Below are 15,395 nucleotides of genomic sequence, written 5' to 3' on the forward strand. Positions count from 1 at the left end.
ATATTAGGAATAGAATTTAAAAAATTTATGAAATCGTATTTTTATATTAAAAGAAAAATATGTAGTTCCCTATAATTAATTTTACCTATATACACATATTAACATAATATGAATCAATTAGTATTTTGTATATTATGTATATTCATACGACGGTTATTAAAATAAAATTAATACTATCCTTATATTATATGTTATTGTAATAAATAATAATAATATGATAACTGATTATAATATTTTAATGCAATAAATATACATTTGTATGTTTAAGTTAGAGACCTATACTCATTAAAAGTTGATACAGACAAGAACGTTGTATAACTATTAATCGAACCTTCTTTAATTCATATTTTAAGGGTAGATACGTAATCTTTACTGCAGTTTGTAATTGAAATATATCATAGTATTATAACAACAGCAGGAGACCGATTCTGGTGGTGTAGGTATATGCTATAGAGGTAGAGGTACCTGCGAGCCGGTTACTCGATCAGTCGCAGTAAAAAACGAACCGTCAACGTGTTCGCTATATAGTGTTGTTTGTTATACATACTGAGCATGTGATGTTTTCATACACTAACGGTTATTATTAAAACAAAATTTATTTTATATGTTCAAAATGATTTGTCGGAATCTATTTTCTTTTATTGTGTGTTCTGTTATAATAAGTTCATCGCTGTCGGCTTCCAGGATAATTAAAGGTATAATTTTATTCTAATTATATGTACATATCTGCATATCGGTATTATACTATATGAAAATAATATTTTGACAGCATTAAAAATTAAATAGACATATTAAAAAAAAAAAAAGGATAAACAAAATATTTTTTATATTTAAATTTGTGATATTTTTTCTTAAAAATTGTAGATTTATACTTTTTATAGTGCTGAATCAATGCTTTATCAGAATAGAATACAATTAAATGCAATTTTTTTGAATTTTATTAAAAATGCAATATGCAACAAAAAGTTTAGAATAAATTTTCTTATAATATATTTTTAAGTATAACCATATAATATGATAACATGTTGATTATTATTATTTTATTTTAAAATTTGAAGTTATGATTTATTGTATGACCAATCATTTCTAAAAAAAAATAAATCTATTTATAGGTATGTATTATTGTTATGTTTAGGAAGTATGTATTATGCAAATTATTTAAATACAATTGAATTAAATTAATACTTAAATCGACAAGATATAAAGTGTTCATCTATTAAAATGAACAAATATATTTAACAAACACAAAATTCAAACCAAAAAAAAAAAAAAAATACTAAACGTAGCGTTAAAAGTATTATGTTTTAGTTACAACATATATTATATTGTATAACTTGAATTTTTAAATATTAAAAAAGTTTTTAAGATATATATCATATTTGGCGTTTTAGATTTTTATTAATTGTTAGATATTGTAAGGTACACTTTAAAACAATTATTGAATCATATGATGCTTATGATGTAATAAACGATTATCAAGTTATTAAATGTGTTAGGTGTATTATGGTAATTTAGTTAAGATTTAAAATTAAATAATTTAATATTTTTTGTATAAACAAATATAAAAATATTAAATTTAGAAAAAAATTATTTATTATGTTATGCAGTTTATTGTAGCACTTAGTTAACACAAATATTTAGTTTCAAATTTATTAAAATTTTATTATTACTTTTAATAAATTAAGAACAAATAAAATGTATCAGGTGTTAAATTTTACAGGATAATGTTTAAAGCGATTTTTCGAGTAAAGTGTATTCGAACAATATATTTATTTATTGAACACACGTATAATACTATTATTTAATTTAATATTATGTCACGAATTAAATCACATCTATATAGTCTTATCATTCATACTACTATTACGTGTTTAAAAGTGTTAATATATATAGATTTATACATATTTGTTTATATTAAGATATTTTAATATTGATATTTACTCGAGACTTCAGGAAATGATTGAACAAGTTGACTTTTTCTTTTTAAACTTTCTATTTATCACTTTTATTATTGATACATGCGGAGATCAATGAACAAGCGACAATGTTATCGATAAAGTTTCTATCGTCGTAATAAAGAATAATAAAAAAAATTGTATTCTGATGATGATTGACATTATATAGGATATAATTTTAATAGTTTATTAGTTTATTCAACATTTTAATTTTATGGATTTATGAAATAATCGTAAAAAATTGAACTTGACAACGACTGATTGTTATAAAATGCACCTGAACGACTTAGGGATTCGATGCGATTTCCGGTACTATGGGTACATTACGCAAGCAACCAGTTAGCAGCAGTTGACGGTGAAAGTTGGGCACATCTGCTTTGACCTGTACTCATGTAACTTGTCGAACTGTTTGTTTCTAAGTGAAAAAAATGTACCTAATAACAAATATTAAACGTGTTAGAAGAGAAAGTTTAAGAATTTTAAGATAGTTTATACTGCAGGGTATACATCTATAAACTCGATATTCGGTGTAGTGAAAGTGCGTTTATCAAGGTTACAATTCTTCCGTTCGAGACATCTCCACGGTCAAAGGTCTGTTGGATAGAGTCGTGAAAAGACAACACGTTTAAAACTGTAATTTAGGGTTAGACACGAAAAGAAATTAGAAAATACAATAAAAAATCCTATTATGTTTATAAAGTATATATAAGTATATAACTATTGAAACGACTGGTGTGTAATAACTAATAACTAATAAGTGTGTATACGTAGGTATCATACAAAAATATATATACTACATTAATTGATCTAAATGAAAAGAATAATTAATGGAATACCTAAATAAGTTTAATGCAATTTCATAATTTGTATAATATCGTGAAAAAATAAAAAATGTCCATAAAAATAATTTTTAAACTATTTGTATACTATACATACATAAATAAAAATAATAAGAATTTCTATACACAGGCTATAGTTATACCTATTTATTTATTTACTTATTTTTTTTTTTTGCTGTTTGTACCTAATAATTAATTATTCGTATTGAAAAGCGCTTTATTTTGTTTGAAAGTATCATTATAGAACTCATTTGATTGCTTTTTAAGGAAGTCTTACAAATAGACTTACCTTGTACTATTTATACTATTTTTAAATATCACAAAACATCTTCATTCTTTTGAAGATATTTCAACATTATTATGATGTCCTTCATCGGCTATTCTTTATTCTAAGATTATTGTTTCAACTACTGTAGATAGAAAAATCATTAAAATTGTGTGACATAAAGCTTTTATAAATGAATTTGGTGTACATAAAGTAGATTTTATTATCTTTTTTAAATGTTAATTGAAAGAACAGTGTTATATGGATAACAATTTCAATTGATAATCCGAGTATAATTATTATTAAAAAGTTTTGTTTTTGAAACAGTTACAGTAATTACAAAGATATATTTAAGAATATTTACAAAGATTTTAGAGGCCTAAGTGAATTTAAAATTAAAGATTTTGGTCGCAGTATCTACTATAATATAGCGTGTTTACCACAAAACCGTTTGTACATACCTATGCATACTCGTATATTAGTTATAAAATATAAATTATGTTTTAATTTCTACACGAACACAATGACATTGAATATTGATTAGATATACTTATCTATTTTTAAATGAAATAATACTTAAACAGTGATATTTTATTAAAATAAAAATACTCCAAACTACATATATAATATTTTAAGGTTATTCTTACCGATTAAAAACTATACAGATACTTTGACTTTCGCCTAATTAATTGGATTACTCTATACAGATGCATTGTTTACATACAGTCTGTGTTACTTCTTCGCGCCGTTTTATTATTATGCAATGTAATCTAAAAGATTTTTTGTTTGATTTGCAATAGTTGCTAAATAGTGGTGGTCGGTGTATAGTGGTTATGTATGTATAGGCTTTAACACGACTATATACTCAACGGAGCAAAATGTCACGGATATTAAACATTGGTCGACACAATTTCATTCTACAGCCTAGGTTATTGGGCCAATTGTCACACTTTGTTAACACTTCCATTCTTTTTTTAACATGTTTAAGTAACCATCGTTTTTGTAGATAATTATGTAATCGGTGTATAATAATACGACTGCTCTACGGCAGAAACGTTAGGTCAGTTTATGTAAATACTATACGAAAAGCAACCCAATTAAAACCGTTTTACTGTACTCGTGTAATTCAAATAATTAATCATAAAATCGTATCTATCATGATCACATTATAATAAGAACAATACTAATGTATAGTAGTATAGTACTAACATTGTTGTATGACTTGTATGATGTTGCTTACGTTTAATATTGTATATACCATCTTAATCAGTTGTGTGGACAAAGACAGATGGGTACGGAGTATCCGCATCGACTCCCACTAGTCATTTGAAGGTGGCCGTATCGGCTCCCAATTAACAACATTTTCCTTTCCATTTACAGACTGCAGTCTTCATGAGGACTGACTACAGATATTATGTTCGCCAAAAAGGGCTCTTAATGAACAGTTAGCCCCAGTGGCTTGCGCTCATGGGCTGGGTAATAATAAAATAATATACGTAGACTAATGCAACGTCGATTGCTCGAAATAACAACACCAAGAAATATGATATACGTAAGCGTTAAAGTTATAATAAATAATCAAATATCAACAAAGGTTTTCACGATGACAATATATATATATAATAATATAATATAAGAATAATAATTAATAATGATATCAATAATAATAATAATAATAATTATACGTAAATTTTTAATAATATGGTTTACGTTCACAAATGATACGCAATACGTTCACTAAACTGGCGGAATGTTCAACACTCGGAGCCGATACGGACTCATTAGAGCTTGCCGGTAGTCGATGCGGTATCATCCGACGGGCAGGGTCACAATTGCGGGTAACCGTGAGAATGTATATAATTTCTTGTTAGGCCTCGGTTGAAACTTAAAAAACAATATTTCATGTAGCATTTTTTTTTTTTTTATTTTTTTAAACGTAATACACAATCTGTATCGATTGACACAATAAGCATATATGTTGAGAGTTACAAAGTTTGACATGGAAATTTGATGAAAGAAGCCACCCATCGATGGCACTTTCTATGGATTTTATTTTTTTAGCTTATCTTAAGAGATCACGACACCACTTACGCTTCAGGCGTCTAGGGGGATTACCAGGTATGGAAGGAGTAGATAAGTTTTTTATGAGTTCGTTAGGGTGGTTAATTAGTTTGGAATAGAATCTTTTATAATATATTTTGGCTTCATCGTTAATTGTTTTGAGTTTGGTGTCAGTATGAAGGGTGTGATTAGACACGTAGGGTGGTGCATTCATTATTTTTCGGAGAGCGATATTTTGAAATGTTTGAATTTTTAATATGTTAGTCATGTAGCATTGAAAAAATTATTTTAATATTATAGCCTATAGGCTATAGGTATATCAAGATTTTAAGTGGCTATAGAAATTTAAATTTTCCCGGAATGAAGGTTTTTAATGGTAAAATATTAGCGTCAGAAAACTATGCTGTTAAAATTTACCGTCATATACCTATTTTACACGATTTTAAACTTCAATGTTGTTTTCGTCATGAATATTTATCACGATACATGCAATATAACCGTAGTTAGGAGACTATTTGAGTGGCGTCAACGCATAACAAATTGTAATACTTGAGAGTACAATTAATAATTTTGACAAAAAAAAAAAAAAAAGGTGGCACATTATAATGGTATACAGAATATTACCATAACAATATAATTGTTTAAATTAATAAATAGTAGATAGGAATAATGTACACGAGTATTGTTTAGGTACCTACCTACATATTGTAGTAACACATTCAATAAACTTATTGTGTTATTGTTGAAAATAAAAACCAATAAGGTTGAAAAAAAAAATCACTTTACCAATTTGTCAAGCCATAAACATTAGTGTAGCAAATTCTTACTGTGGCAGTAGCATACGTAATTCAAAAAAACACAATGACATATTTACAGATATAATGTTACAGTGTATCACATGCATGCGGTGTATCGACAACGTGTTTAAAATTTTTTATTTTACAGATAGTTTATTTTGTATTTTACGTATTTTTCTTATGCGATCTGTAGTAATATATGTGTATATAACACAATGCGGCACAATCCATCAGTCTATAATAGCAACGGATTCAAATACAATGTATGAATCGCCAAGTACATGTTCAATCCCTTTCTTATCCATTTGTAATAGGTATATTTATTAAAATTTTGATTTTAAGTATACCTAAGGACATACTATCCTTTCATATAGTTGAATTTTTTATGTGATTTAACTAGTAATGTCCGGTAATAATATAAACCTTTTTTTTTTTTTTAATGAAAACCATCATTGTTCTGTCTATATTAATCACGAAATAGTTAAGTACTTTTTTGAAAAGTATTGATACAATAAAATTAAAATTTTAACGAATAATTTCTAAATCATAAAATGTTATGCATTATTAAGATAATAGTCCTTAATAACGGTTGTTCATAAAATATAAAATAGATGTAACGATAATTTTATTAATTACTTAATATACTTGGACGATTTTACAAATTACAAAATTTCTGTATAGTAATATGATAAAGCACTTAGAACCTTAGAATTGATTAAACGTTACTGATGGGATTCCTCAGATATTAACTGTTAAAATTTTTTATACTTTGCATTAGTCTATTCGTTATTATTCAGATACAATTAGTAAACAAAGTATTGAAAATTTACAGAATATTCCTCCGTATGATGACTTAAAAAATTAAATATGTAAAATTGTTGAAGTGGTTATTATATATTGAATTGAGTTGTTAGTAAGTCGGCGCATAATAGGCTGATGTAAGATTTATATAATAATGTAACCTTTTAAACGGAATGGTTGAATGTCCGGATTTATTAAAAAACAATTAAGTGGAAAGTCCCGTAGTGCGTATTAATGGCTAATGCCAGTCTATGTTACCTCCCGTCAGACCTTAAACACGAAATTATTTACCTACAAAATAGTTCTGTATAATACATATTCTATAAATCGTATGTCGAAAAGTTAAAAACTTCTATTTTTGAAATAATCTTTTCATTACATACTAAGTCTTAGTGATAATCGATAAAATAATATCTTAATATATTGCATTATTTTTTAATTCAAAATTATATAATTTAATTGATTTGAATAATTTTAAACTGTAAATTATCGATTCTATTCGGCTAAGTGTTTATAATACATTAATAGATAGTAAAATTATATTATTAGCTATAATTTTCAAATCATTATAGCCCCAAATGTATTAAGCCAATTATTATGTGCTATTACTACTTACCAATATTACCAATAGGCTTTTGTACATACATTTTAATAATTTGATAACTATAAACTTTCAAATTTCAATTCAGATATGTACACCAATAATTTCATAAAAATCGTCTGCAGCCTATTTTTTTTTTATTTCATTTGAAAACCAGAAGTTTGTATCGCCGCAAAGCGCTATTTGAGTAATATAGATAATATAAATATTTAAAAGAATGGTCATACTTTTTGAGTATACTTGGAAATTTCAAAAATATCATAAAATACACAGACATTTTGTAAGGACATGCTCATAAACGAAACCGCTTGTATACGTTTCAAAACGTTTGTGTACATTTTTTTAAACGCCCGAGACCGTATACAGCTACGCGGCGTTCAATTTGGCGTTGCGACATAACCAATAACGGTTGCATTGTTATACATTTTATTATATTGACCGGATCAAAACCTGCGACAGTTGCTCAACGAAAGTCACCGTTGCCACCACAGGTATACCCGCAGACATATAGATATACCATACCTATGTGTTATACTGCAGTTTGTAACGTGATAAAAAATCATATTGTGTTTGGATAACAACAATGCACGGTAATACGTATATTATTATATATACATATAAGCCACACGCTGCGCGGTGTGTGTGTACAAGAACGTTCCGTTTGACATAAAAATTACATATACCTAACATATTATTATTATATTATATTACACACGCGAGCCTACTGTCTAGGTCAACCGGTATACGTATTACGGGTGTAACGTATAGGTATACAGTATTATAATACACTAACCAATGTTATACATAATATTACATACATTAGCCGGTGTCCAAAAAACAACCTGAGTGTAGGTACCTAAATAGTGAATACACCTGTATACGTGAATGTTTGTATAGGTATTACGCGAGTAAAATTGCATCGTCTGTTATATATATAATTAATAGTGGTATATACTAAAAAATTATAATATATCTATTACTTATATACTTGTATAGTTAAATTGTATATGTGGTGCGTTCGTAACAGGCGAGTACCGCAGCAGGCCGTAACCGTTTTCATCAAAAACGTTTTTTTACGTATTAACGTAATGCAAACAGATCAATTATAATTGCAGTGCAACACTACGACTAGGTATTGGTATTCATTTACGTTTTTAAAATATATTGTTTCCTTTTTTTTTTTTTTTTTTAAATCAAACCGTATTTTTACTTAATGTTTACTTTTCAGTTATATGTAACATTTAATGCATTTTCCTAGGTAGGTATGGGCATACATTATAGTTGGCTAATTATTAGGTGAACTTAAAAAACTTAAAATGTGATGATATCATAGATTGTAGGTTTATTATTTTATTTATGAATATTAAACACTCATATTATAATGTTTAGTAAAATAATATATTATACAGTTAAATAATTAATTAAAGTACCTATAGCATTAACTCCAAGAATAATCGATAATACAAACAGTATAATTGTTAACTAATTTTAAAAGGTTTAAATTTAATCATTTTTGACCCAATCGAAAAATGCAACATATCTTATAAGTTATAATAATTAAACATGTAAGAAAAACTCACTCTGCGAGGAGCGTTCTAAATGTATTTTAATACAACGTAGTTAACTGCAGTTCCATTTACAATTTACGGATATACCTATAAGGTGTTCTAAACTTAAATATTTTTAAAAACCTAAACATTTATGTCTGATTTCATTGTTACCGCATTATTACAATATTAATTATATGTGAAATAAATTGTGTAAAATTTAAAACAAATAAACATCGTCTGCACGCGGACTTAAATTTTGGCAACAATGACAATTGACAACGGTGTTGTCATCGTACTATATATTATTATAATTTATAATACCTACCCAACTAATAACTATGGTACACTATTAAACTGTATAGTCATACACAAAGACCTATTTCTGATATCAGTGATGCGGATTACGTAATCGTTGAAATCTTTGTGTTCAGCTCGGTCGATGATGAGAATATTGTTAGGGTAAAGGCCGTGTACATTATTATTATTTGCGTACATCCGGTGGATTTTTTTCGCACGACGATATTTCACGAGTAGATCATTCGTTTTGGTTTGGTTTTTACGCTTAACATTGCCATAGACATTACTTTTATGTATACCAATCGGCAGTTCGGTATAATGCGCAGGCACCTATAACGATAACGCGTATAATACTGCACAATGACCTTACAGGTATTATAATAAATAATAATCGTCCAATCGTGGTAAAATATTATACCGCCACTCCGCGATTATATTATACTAAAATATTGTATATATTATTCTATAATACATTAATCTCTAATAGTGAAAGTCGATGTTCCGCTTCTGTTTCAGTATAGGCAATACGTGTATATCTATAGGCGTATAGGCTTCCAGGCCACTGCTGCTAAGGAACTCCGGACTGTTGACTGTTGATACACGTCGTATAACCGCACTCGCGCGACGACGAATCCTATACTTATACGCGTATATTCGTATTCGTCATGTTCGCACTGCAACCTACGCTGATTTATAGTGACCTTTCACGACTTGATGACTCCGGTCGACACGTCATAACGCTACGGAGTTTGAATTTAATTTCACCGACTGCTGCACCGCTGCCTGTCGTATATATTATGATATATATGTACATTATATATTATCATATTATTCGCACACTGTTATGTATATTGCAAAATTATATCGTAATAATAGACTTGTAATTATATAGGTCTATGGTCTCGTAATACACGACATTGCCATCTGCAGCAGATGATCGAAACAAAAATTATAATAATTTATACCTAATTACGATTAAAATGTCATGTGCGCATATCAAAGTCGTATAAATTCAAGTACCTGATGACTGTCCCACGGTTCCACATCGTGAATGTGATACTATAAACATATTATATGCAGATAGTTATAGGCGTAAAAGGCAAAATCGTCCTTAGGATTTGCGAGGTCCGCTTCAAAAATAATAAAATTGTGAAACATGATAAAAATGAATGTTTTCAATTCTTATTATACCTAATACTTTTTTTTCTGATCTTATCAACTAATTAAAAATTATTGAACTTTAGAAAAATTGTCCAACTTTCAGTAGAAGCAGAAAAAAATTGTAGTCTTTGAATTATATTAATAAAGTCAAAACAGTCTGTATGGCATCATCGGACATGGAAACAATATCTCCAAGAAGCCTATAAGGGTATAAGCTGTGCATTGTTAAAAAAAAGTTTTAGGGTTTTCTAAAAGTAAAACTTAAATACTCCAGAATTTCGTCCTATACCATATTGATTTCATTTTTCCAAACGCGGAATAGTGTACTTCGGGTTTTTCAGGTTACATGAATTAAGTCCAGTAGATTTTTTTGAGATACACGAGTTTTGTTCTGACGAAAAAAAAATAAGTTTATAAAAGTCGTGTACTTATATATTCGTATATTACGAAGATAGGAATTGTACACATATTTATACAAGAATTTATATGTCGTTTAGTCATATTTATAACTAATAAGTAATAATACAAAAAAAATTCCGTATCGGACAAAAATTTAAATGAAACTATTTTTAAAAATTAACTTTTCTAACTGTTTTATTATTTAATTATGTAATATGTGTTTAAACAATGTTGTAATGAATAATAATTATCACTTTTATATGCGCATACTAATATCTTATAATATATAATTACAGAATCGTATAACAATGCACGTCTGAAGAGAGTAAGCCCAGAAAATACTGCTGTGAGTATATTATAAATTACATTTTATATAACAAACTAAACAGTTAATGGACGATTTAATCTTGATTCGCGGGATGCATTGCCAATGTATGAAATTTTTTTTTAATGTGCATAATTTTATGTATATAAATTGTATTGGTAAGTGGTAACCATAATAAGTACCCGTGTATTTATTCATTAATAAAAAATAATATTTATATATAATATATATATATATATATATATATATATATATATATGAGATGATAATAATAATAATAATAATAATAATAATAAATTGAAAAATCTTATACATTGAAAACGTAAAAACCGTTATGATCAAAAAAGTAGTGTAAAACTAAGGGACTTGACAACTATATTTAATTAAAATAACAAAAAAAAAAACAAACACTTATAATATTTGTTTTTCTTTTCGAAAACTCACTCGTGGGAATTGGATTAGTACGACAAAAATCTGCATAGTGATCCGATGACGTCTGTAATATTATAGGTTTAAATTATAATGCGAATTTAATAGCCAATAACAAATTATTATATTATGTTTAAAAGGTGTACGGTTTCCGTGCGCAGGACCGGAGGGACTCGTCCGCGGACAGCCAACAGTTCTTGCCGGCGTTCGGGCCGCTGTTCAGCCAACTCGGCCACCACGCCCGGCCGCCCAGACTGTACCAGGAGGCTGACTATCTGCCCGAGCTGACGCCGTACCTTCAGACGGCCGCGGCGTCCAACCACGAGAGCGCCATGCTAGGTTCCGGCAACTTTGGCGTCATACCGGGCGGCACGTATTACGCGGCCGGCGAGACAGCTTCCGCTTCCGATCCGTACTTGTACGACGGCAACAGCCACGGACGACCGCACCGGTACGTTCAGAGGCACCGAATAAATGCCAATAGGTATATAATATGCCTGAAATCAACTTTCGTCGTAGTCGTCTAGTTTTTATCGGTTTTCTTGGAAAGTTGTGTCTTATGCCTTTAATAATTAAATCTTGTACTTACCTAAGACATCGAAAAATTAAGAGCTAACGAGTGACAAGAGAGTGTAGATATTTAAGTGCTCTAAGTCACAATTGTTTTCAAATAATATTGATATAATTATTGTACAGGCAGGCATTTTTGTTAAGATCTATTAAGGTTATTTCAATCATACACCGTTTTTAACTCTGTTATTGAACAATTATTTATAGATTTTCTGGAAATCCTAGACCATCAGCATTCCGTGATCCAGAAGACTTTTTTGCTGGGTTCCGAGACTTCGCAGATATCACAGCTCCTACCAAATCATCGTTTTCACAATACCATATGGTATATGCCCCAATGGAAGATTTACCGTCCAGCGAAGAAAAGGTTAAGTCGAAAAAAAAGAGGAAATTGAACAAACATTTAGAGAACGAAAATGATAAAACAATTAAAGCTAAAAGGAAAATGCATGCGGGTGAAAAAGAATTATACGAACCTATGATTGCACTAAGTTAGACAGTATTATACAAGAATGAGTTGTTAAGATGTTATTATTGTTATTATTATTTCGAAGTACAAAATATGGGGATTTCTTTTATTGACTATACAGTGATATAAAAATAAGAGCTCCGACTGGCAAAGTTCTTTGAACTCGATATTTTCATCACATCGTTTTGTCATTTAAAATGTTTTATTTAACAAATAGATCTATAAAAAAAAACATTGCTTCCCAATGTACTAATGTACTATACTATTACTATATTATGTTTAATATTATTATTACTTATAATAATAAAATAAATTATGAATTACGACGTGTTAATATTAGGTCATACTCAAATTAAAATAAGTATTATTTTTATATTTAGTTATTATTTTATTATTGTATAAAAGTACCAAATACCTAATTGTATACAGTTTTTTACTAATGTATAACTTTAATGAATTGTAAATATATATATTTTTAAATAAATGTTAAAAATTGATTTTTCACTAAACGCACAACTCAACTTTACCGAATTTCAAACATGGGAAAGCTGTACAACGACGAAATTACAGATAACAACGTAGCTTACGACTATGTTTCAGAGGAATTCAGACTATGATTTTCAGTATAGACATTGACTATCAACTATCAACCCGTAGTTAAAAGACGTCGCAAATACGTCATTCTATGACAATCGTTTTCACGAATCCGAATATTTCAGAAAATATCTCTACGAATTAGCCTACCTCAAAAATTAAAAATCTTTACATTTCACACGGTCGGTTTCAATAGATATTCTCTATAAATAAATTAGAATCACTTGTCGAAAACCACAAATTTGAGTTAACCAAAACTCTGAATCTTCCGACAGTTCCGACCGCTTGACGACGCAAAATATTTGGGATACGCGACTAATAACTATTCTTTCATCGTCCGATAGAACTCGACGACAATCCGTAAAAAATTTAATAAAAAATTAATATTCTCAAAAAGGGTGTCATTCTTAGCTTATATTATATATTATGTTGTTCTTAATAGCTATGAATATTTCATTACATTTTAGATTTTAAGTGGATTGATGAATGTATTAATTTTGCAAAAATATATTTTTTTATTTTTTGTTGTATCTATGAACACAGTAAAATGCACTGATTTTTAAAAAATAGAAATGGTTTCTGGTAGATATATGGATATTGTGTTGGTATTTTAGAGCGTAAAAAGTAAAAAATCCTAGTACTCTTTATTAAAACAAAAAAATAGGAATTTTCACAAATCTAGTTTTGATTTTTGTTTATTAGTAAAGTTGTAACTCGAAGACAAATTATTATTAATTTATTATAAATACTTGAAATTTTCTCTAATTGTTATAAATTATTGTTTATTATTTACATGAAACACTCTGAAATTTTTGAGTTATTTTTAAGCATGAGAAATTTTTATTTTTTTTTTTTACGAATGTAGACAAAAATTATTCGTTAGATAGAAATGCTTACAAATTTAATATTTAGTTCCTTATTAGTTCTTCATTTAAAAAATATTGAAAATCTATAATAACGATATTTTTTTACGAGTGTTTGAAGTTAAAATTTTGATAAAATTTGTTAAAATCTCAAAAATATACAAATTATTTTGTAGTTAGAGCTCATAAAAATTTTTATTTTTAGCCTATAAGGTTTTAAAATTATTAAAACTAAGAGTTCTTTATAAGTTTCTTAGCCTATATAAAAAAAAATTCTACTGGAAGCCAAAATTATTTTTTTATTAGGATTTGAAATTCAAATTGATACGACATTGGATATTAATTCGTAAAATAATAATTTTTCTTCAGAAAATTATTGATATTTTGTTGTATTTCAAAATAGTCGATACTTTGAATTTTTGCCAAATGTTTATATAAGAATTAAAATTTTTTTTTTCTTTTACTCTTTTTGAGCTATTTATAGGTATGATTTTTTAATTTTTTATGATAAATATTGATAAAAAACTATTCACTGAAGTAAAGTTTAATACAAGATTTATCAAAAGTTGTTTATACTTACTGGAACTATAACATCTAAAAAATATATGAAAACAATTATTTTTTTGTAGACATTTTAAGTTCAAATTAGGACGAAATTACTTATATAGGTATAAATATTTTAATGTTAATTATTTTGTTGTAATTTAAAAATATTATTGGCGAGAACCTAAGACTTTTATGTACATATATTGTTAGTAATTTTATTATACCTACGGAATGACATTTTTTATTTATTTTTAGATATTATCTATTTTGTTAAAACAAAGTAAAATGGTTAGGTTTTAAAAAGATTTTTATTTTTGGTTATAGTCTAAAAATATTTTACTAATAAATAAAATAAAATAATTTTTATTATTATGACAAAAACAAATAATTCTATATCCTAGTCTTTTTATGACTAAGAAAACTTCAAAATATACAATGTTCATTTATTTATGCCCTTAAATGATTTACTATTTATGATAGTGTACATTTAAAATGTTAAAAATAACTTCATTATAACGCTAATATTATGTTGTCTTTGTTTTACAATCATACAAAGTAATAAATATTTTTTTAATAAACCCAATATTTTTTTTGTTAGTTTTAATTTAAGTGATTTGTCCTATTATCAAACTTAAAGGTCATTATCTGTATTTATATATTTGTTATTTACAGTGTCTTGATTTTTAAATTAGTTATGAATTTGTGATTTACGAATGAAAAATATTAAAAATTGAAACATTGTAAAAAACTAACACACAATCATAAATTATTTTTATACATTTAAATTTTATGATAGGCCAATTCACTCTAATATAGCAATAATACAAAATTAGTTCTATTGATTCAAGACGGAGATAATATGTATATTGTACA

General features: G+C 27.4%; 1 protein-coding gene across 2 annotated transcripts; it reads left to right on the forward strand.

The window, feature by feature from the left end:
- The first annotated feature begins 481 nt into the window (after nucleotides 1-481).
- Nucleotides 482-12,806, forward strand: LOC112601260. Of its 2 annotated transcripts, none has more exons than XM_025348765.1 (4): nucleotides 482-695; nucleotides 11,023-11,072; nucleotides 11,621-11,964; nucleotides 12,258-12,806. In XM_025348765.1, the coding sequence occupies exons 1-4, from the start codon at nucleotides 605-607 to the stop codon at nucleotides 12,544-12,546; spliced, it is 774 nt and encodes a 257-aa protein (XP_025204550.1). In that variant the 5' UTR covers nucleotides 482-604; the 3' UTR covers nucleotides 12,547-12,806. The 2 variants fall into 2 exon arrangements, with proteins under 2 accessions (XP_025204550.1, XP_025204551.1); XM_025348766.1 differs by having other exon boundaries at nucleotides 11,621-11,931; nucleotides 12,258-12,805.
- The last annotated feature ends 2,589 nt before the right edge of the window (nucleotides 12,807-15,395 follow it).

The sequence above is a fragment of the Melanaphis sacchari genome, unplaced genomic scaffold (genome assembly GCF_002803265.2).
Source record: "Melanaphis sacchari strain LSU unplaced genomic scaffold, SCAv2.0 Contig76_pilon_pilon, whole genome shotgun sequence".
NCBI classification, from domain to species: domain Eukaryota; kingdom Metazoa; phylum Arthropoda; class Insecta; order Hemiptera; family Aphididae; genus Melanaphis; species Melanaphis sacchari.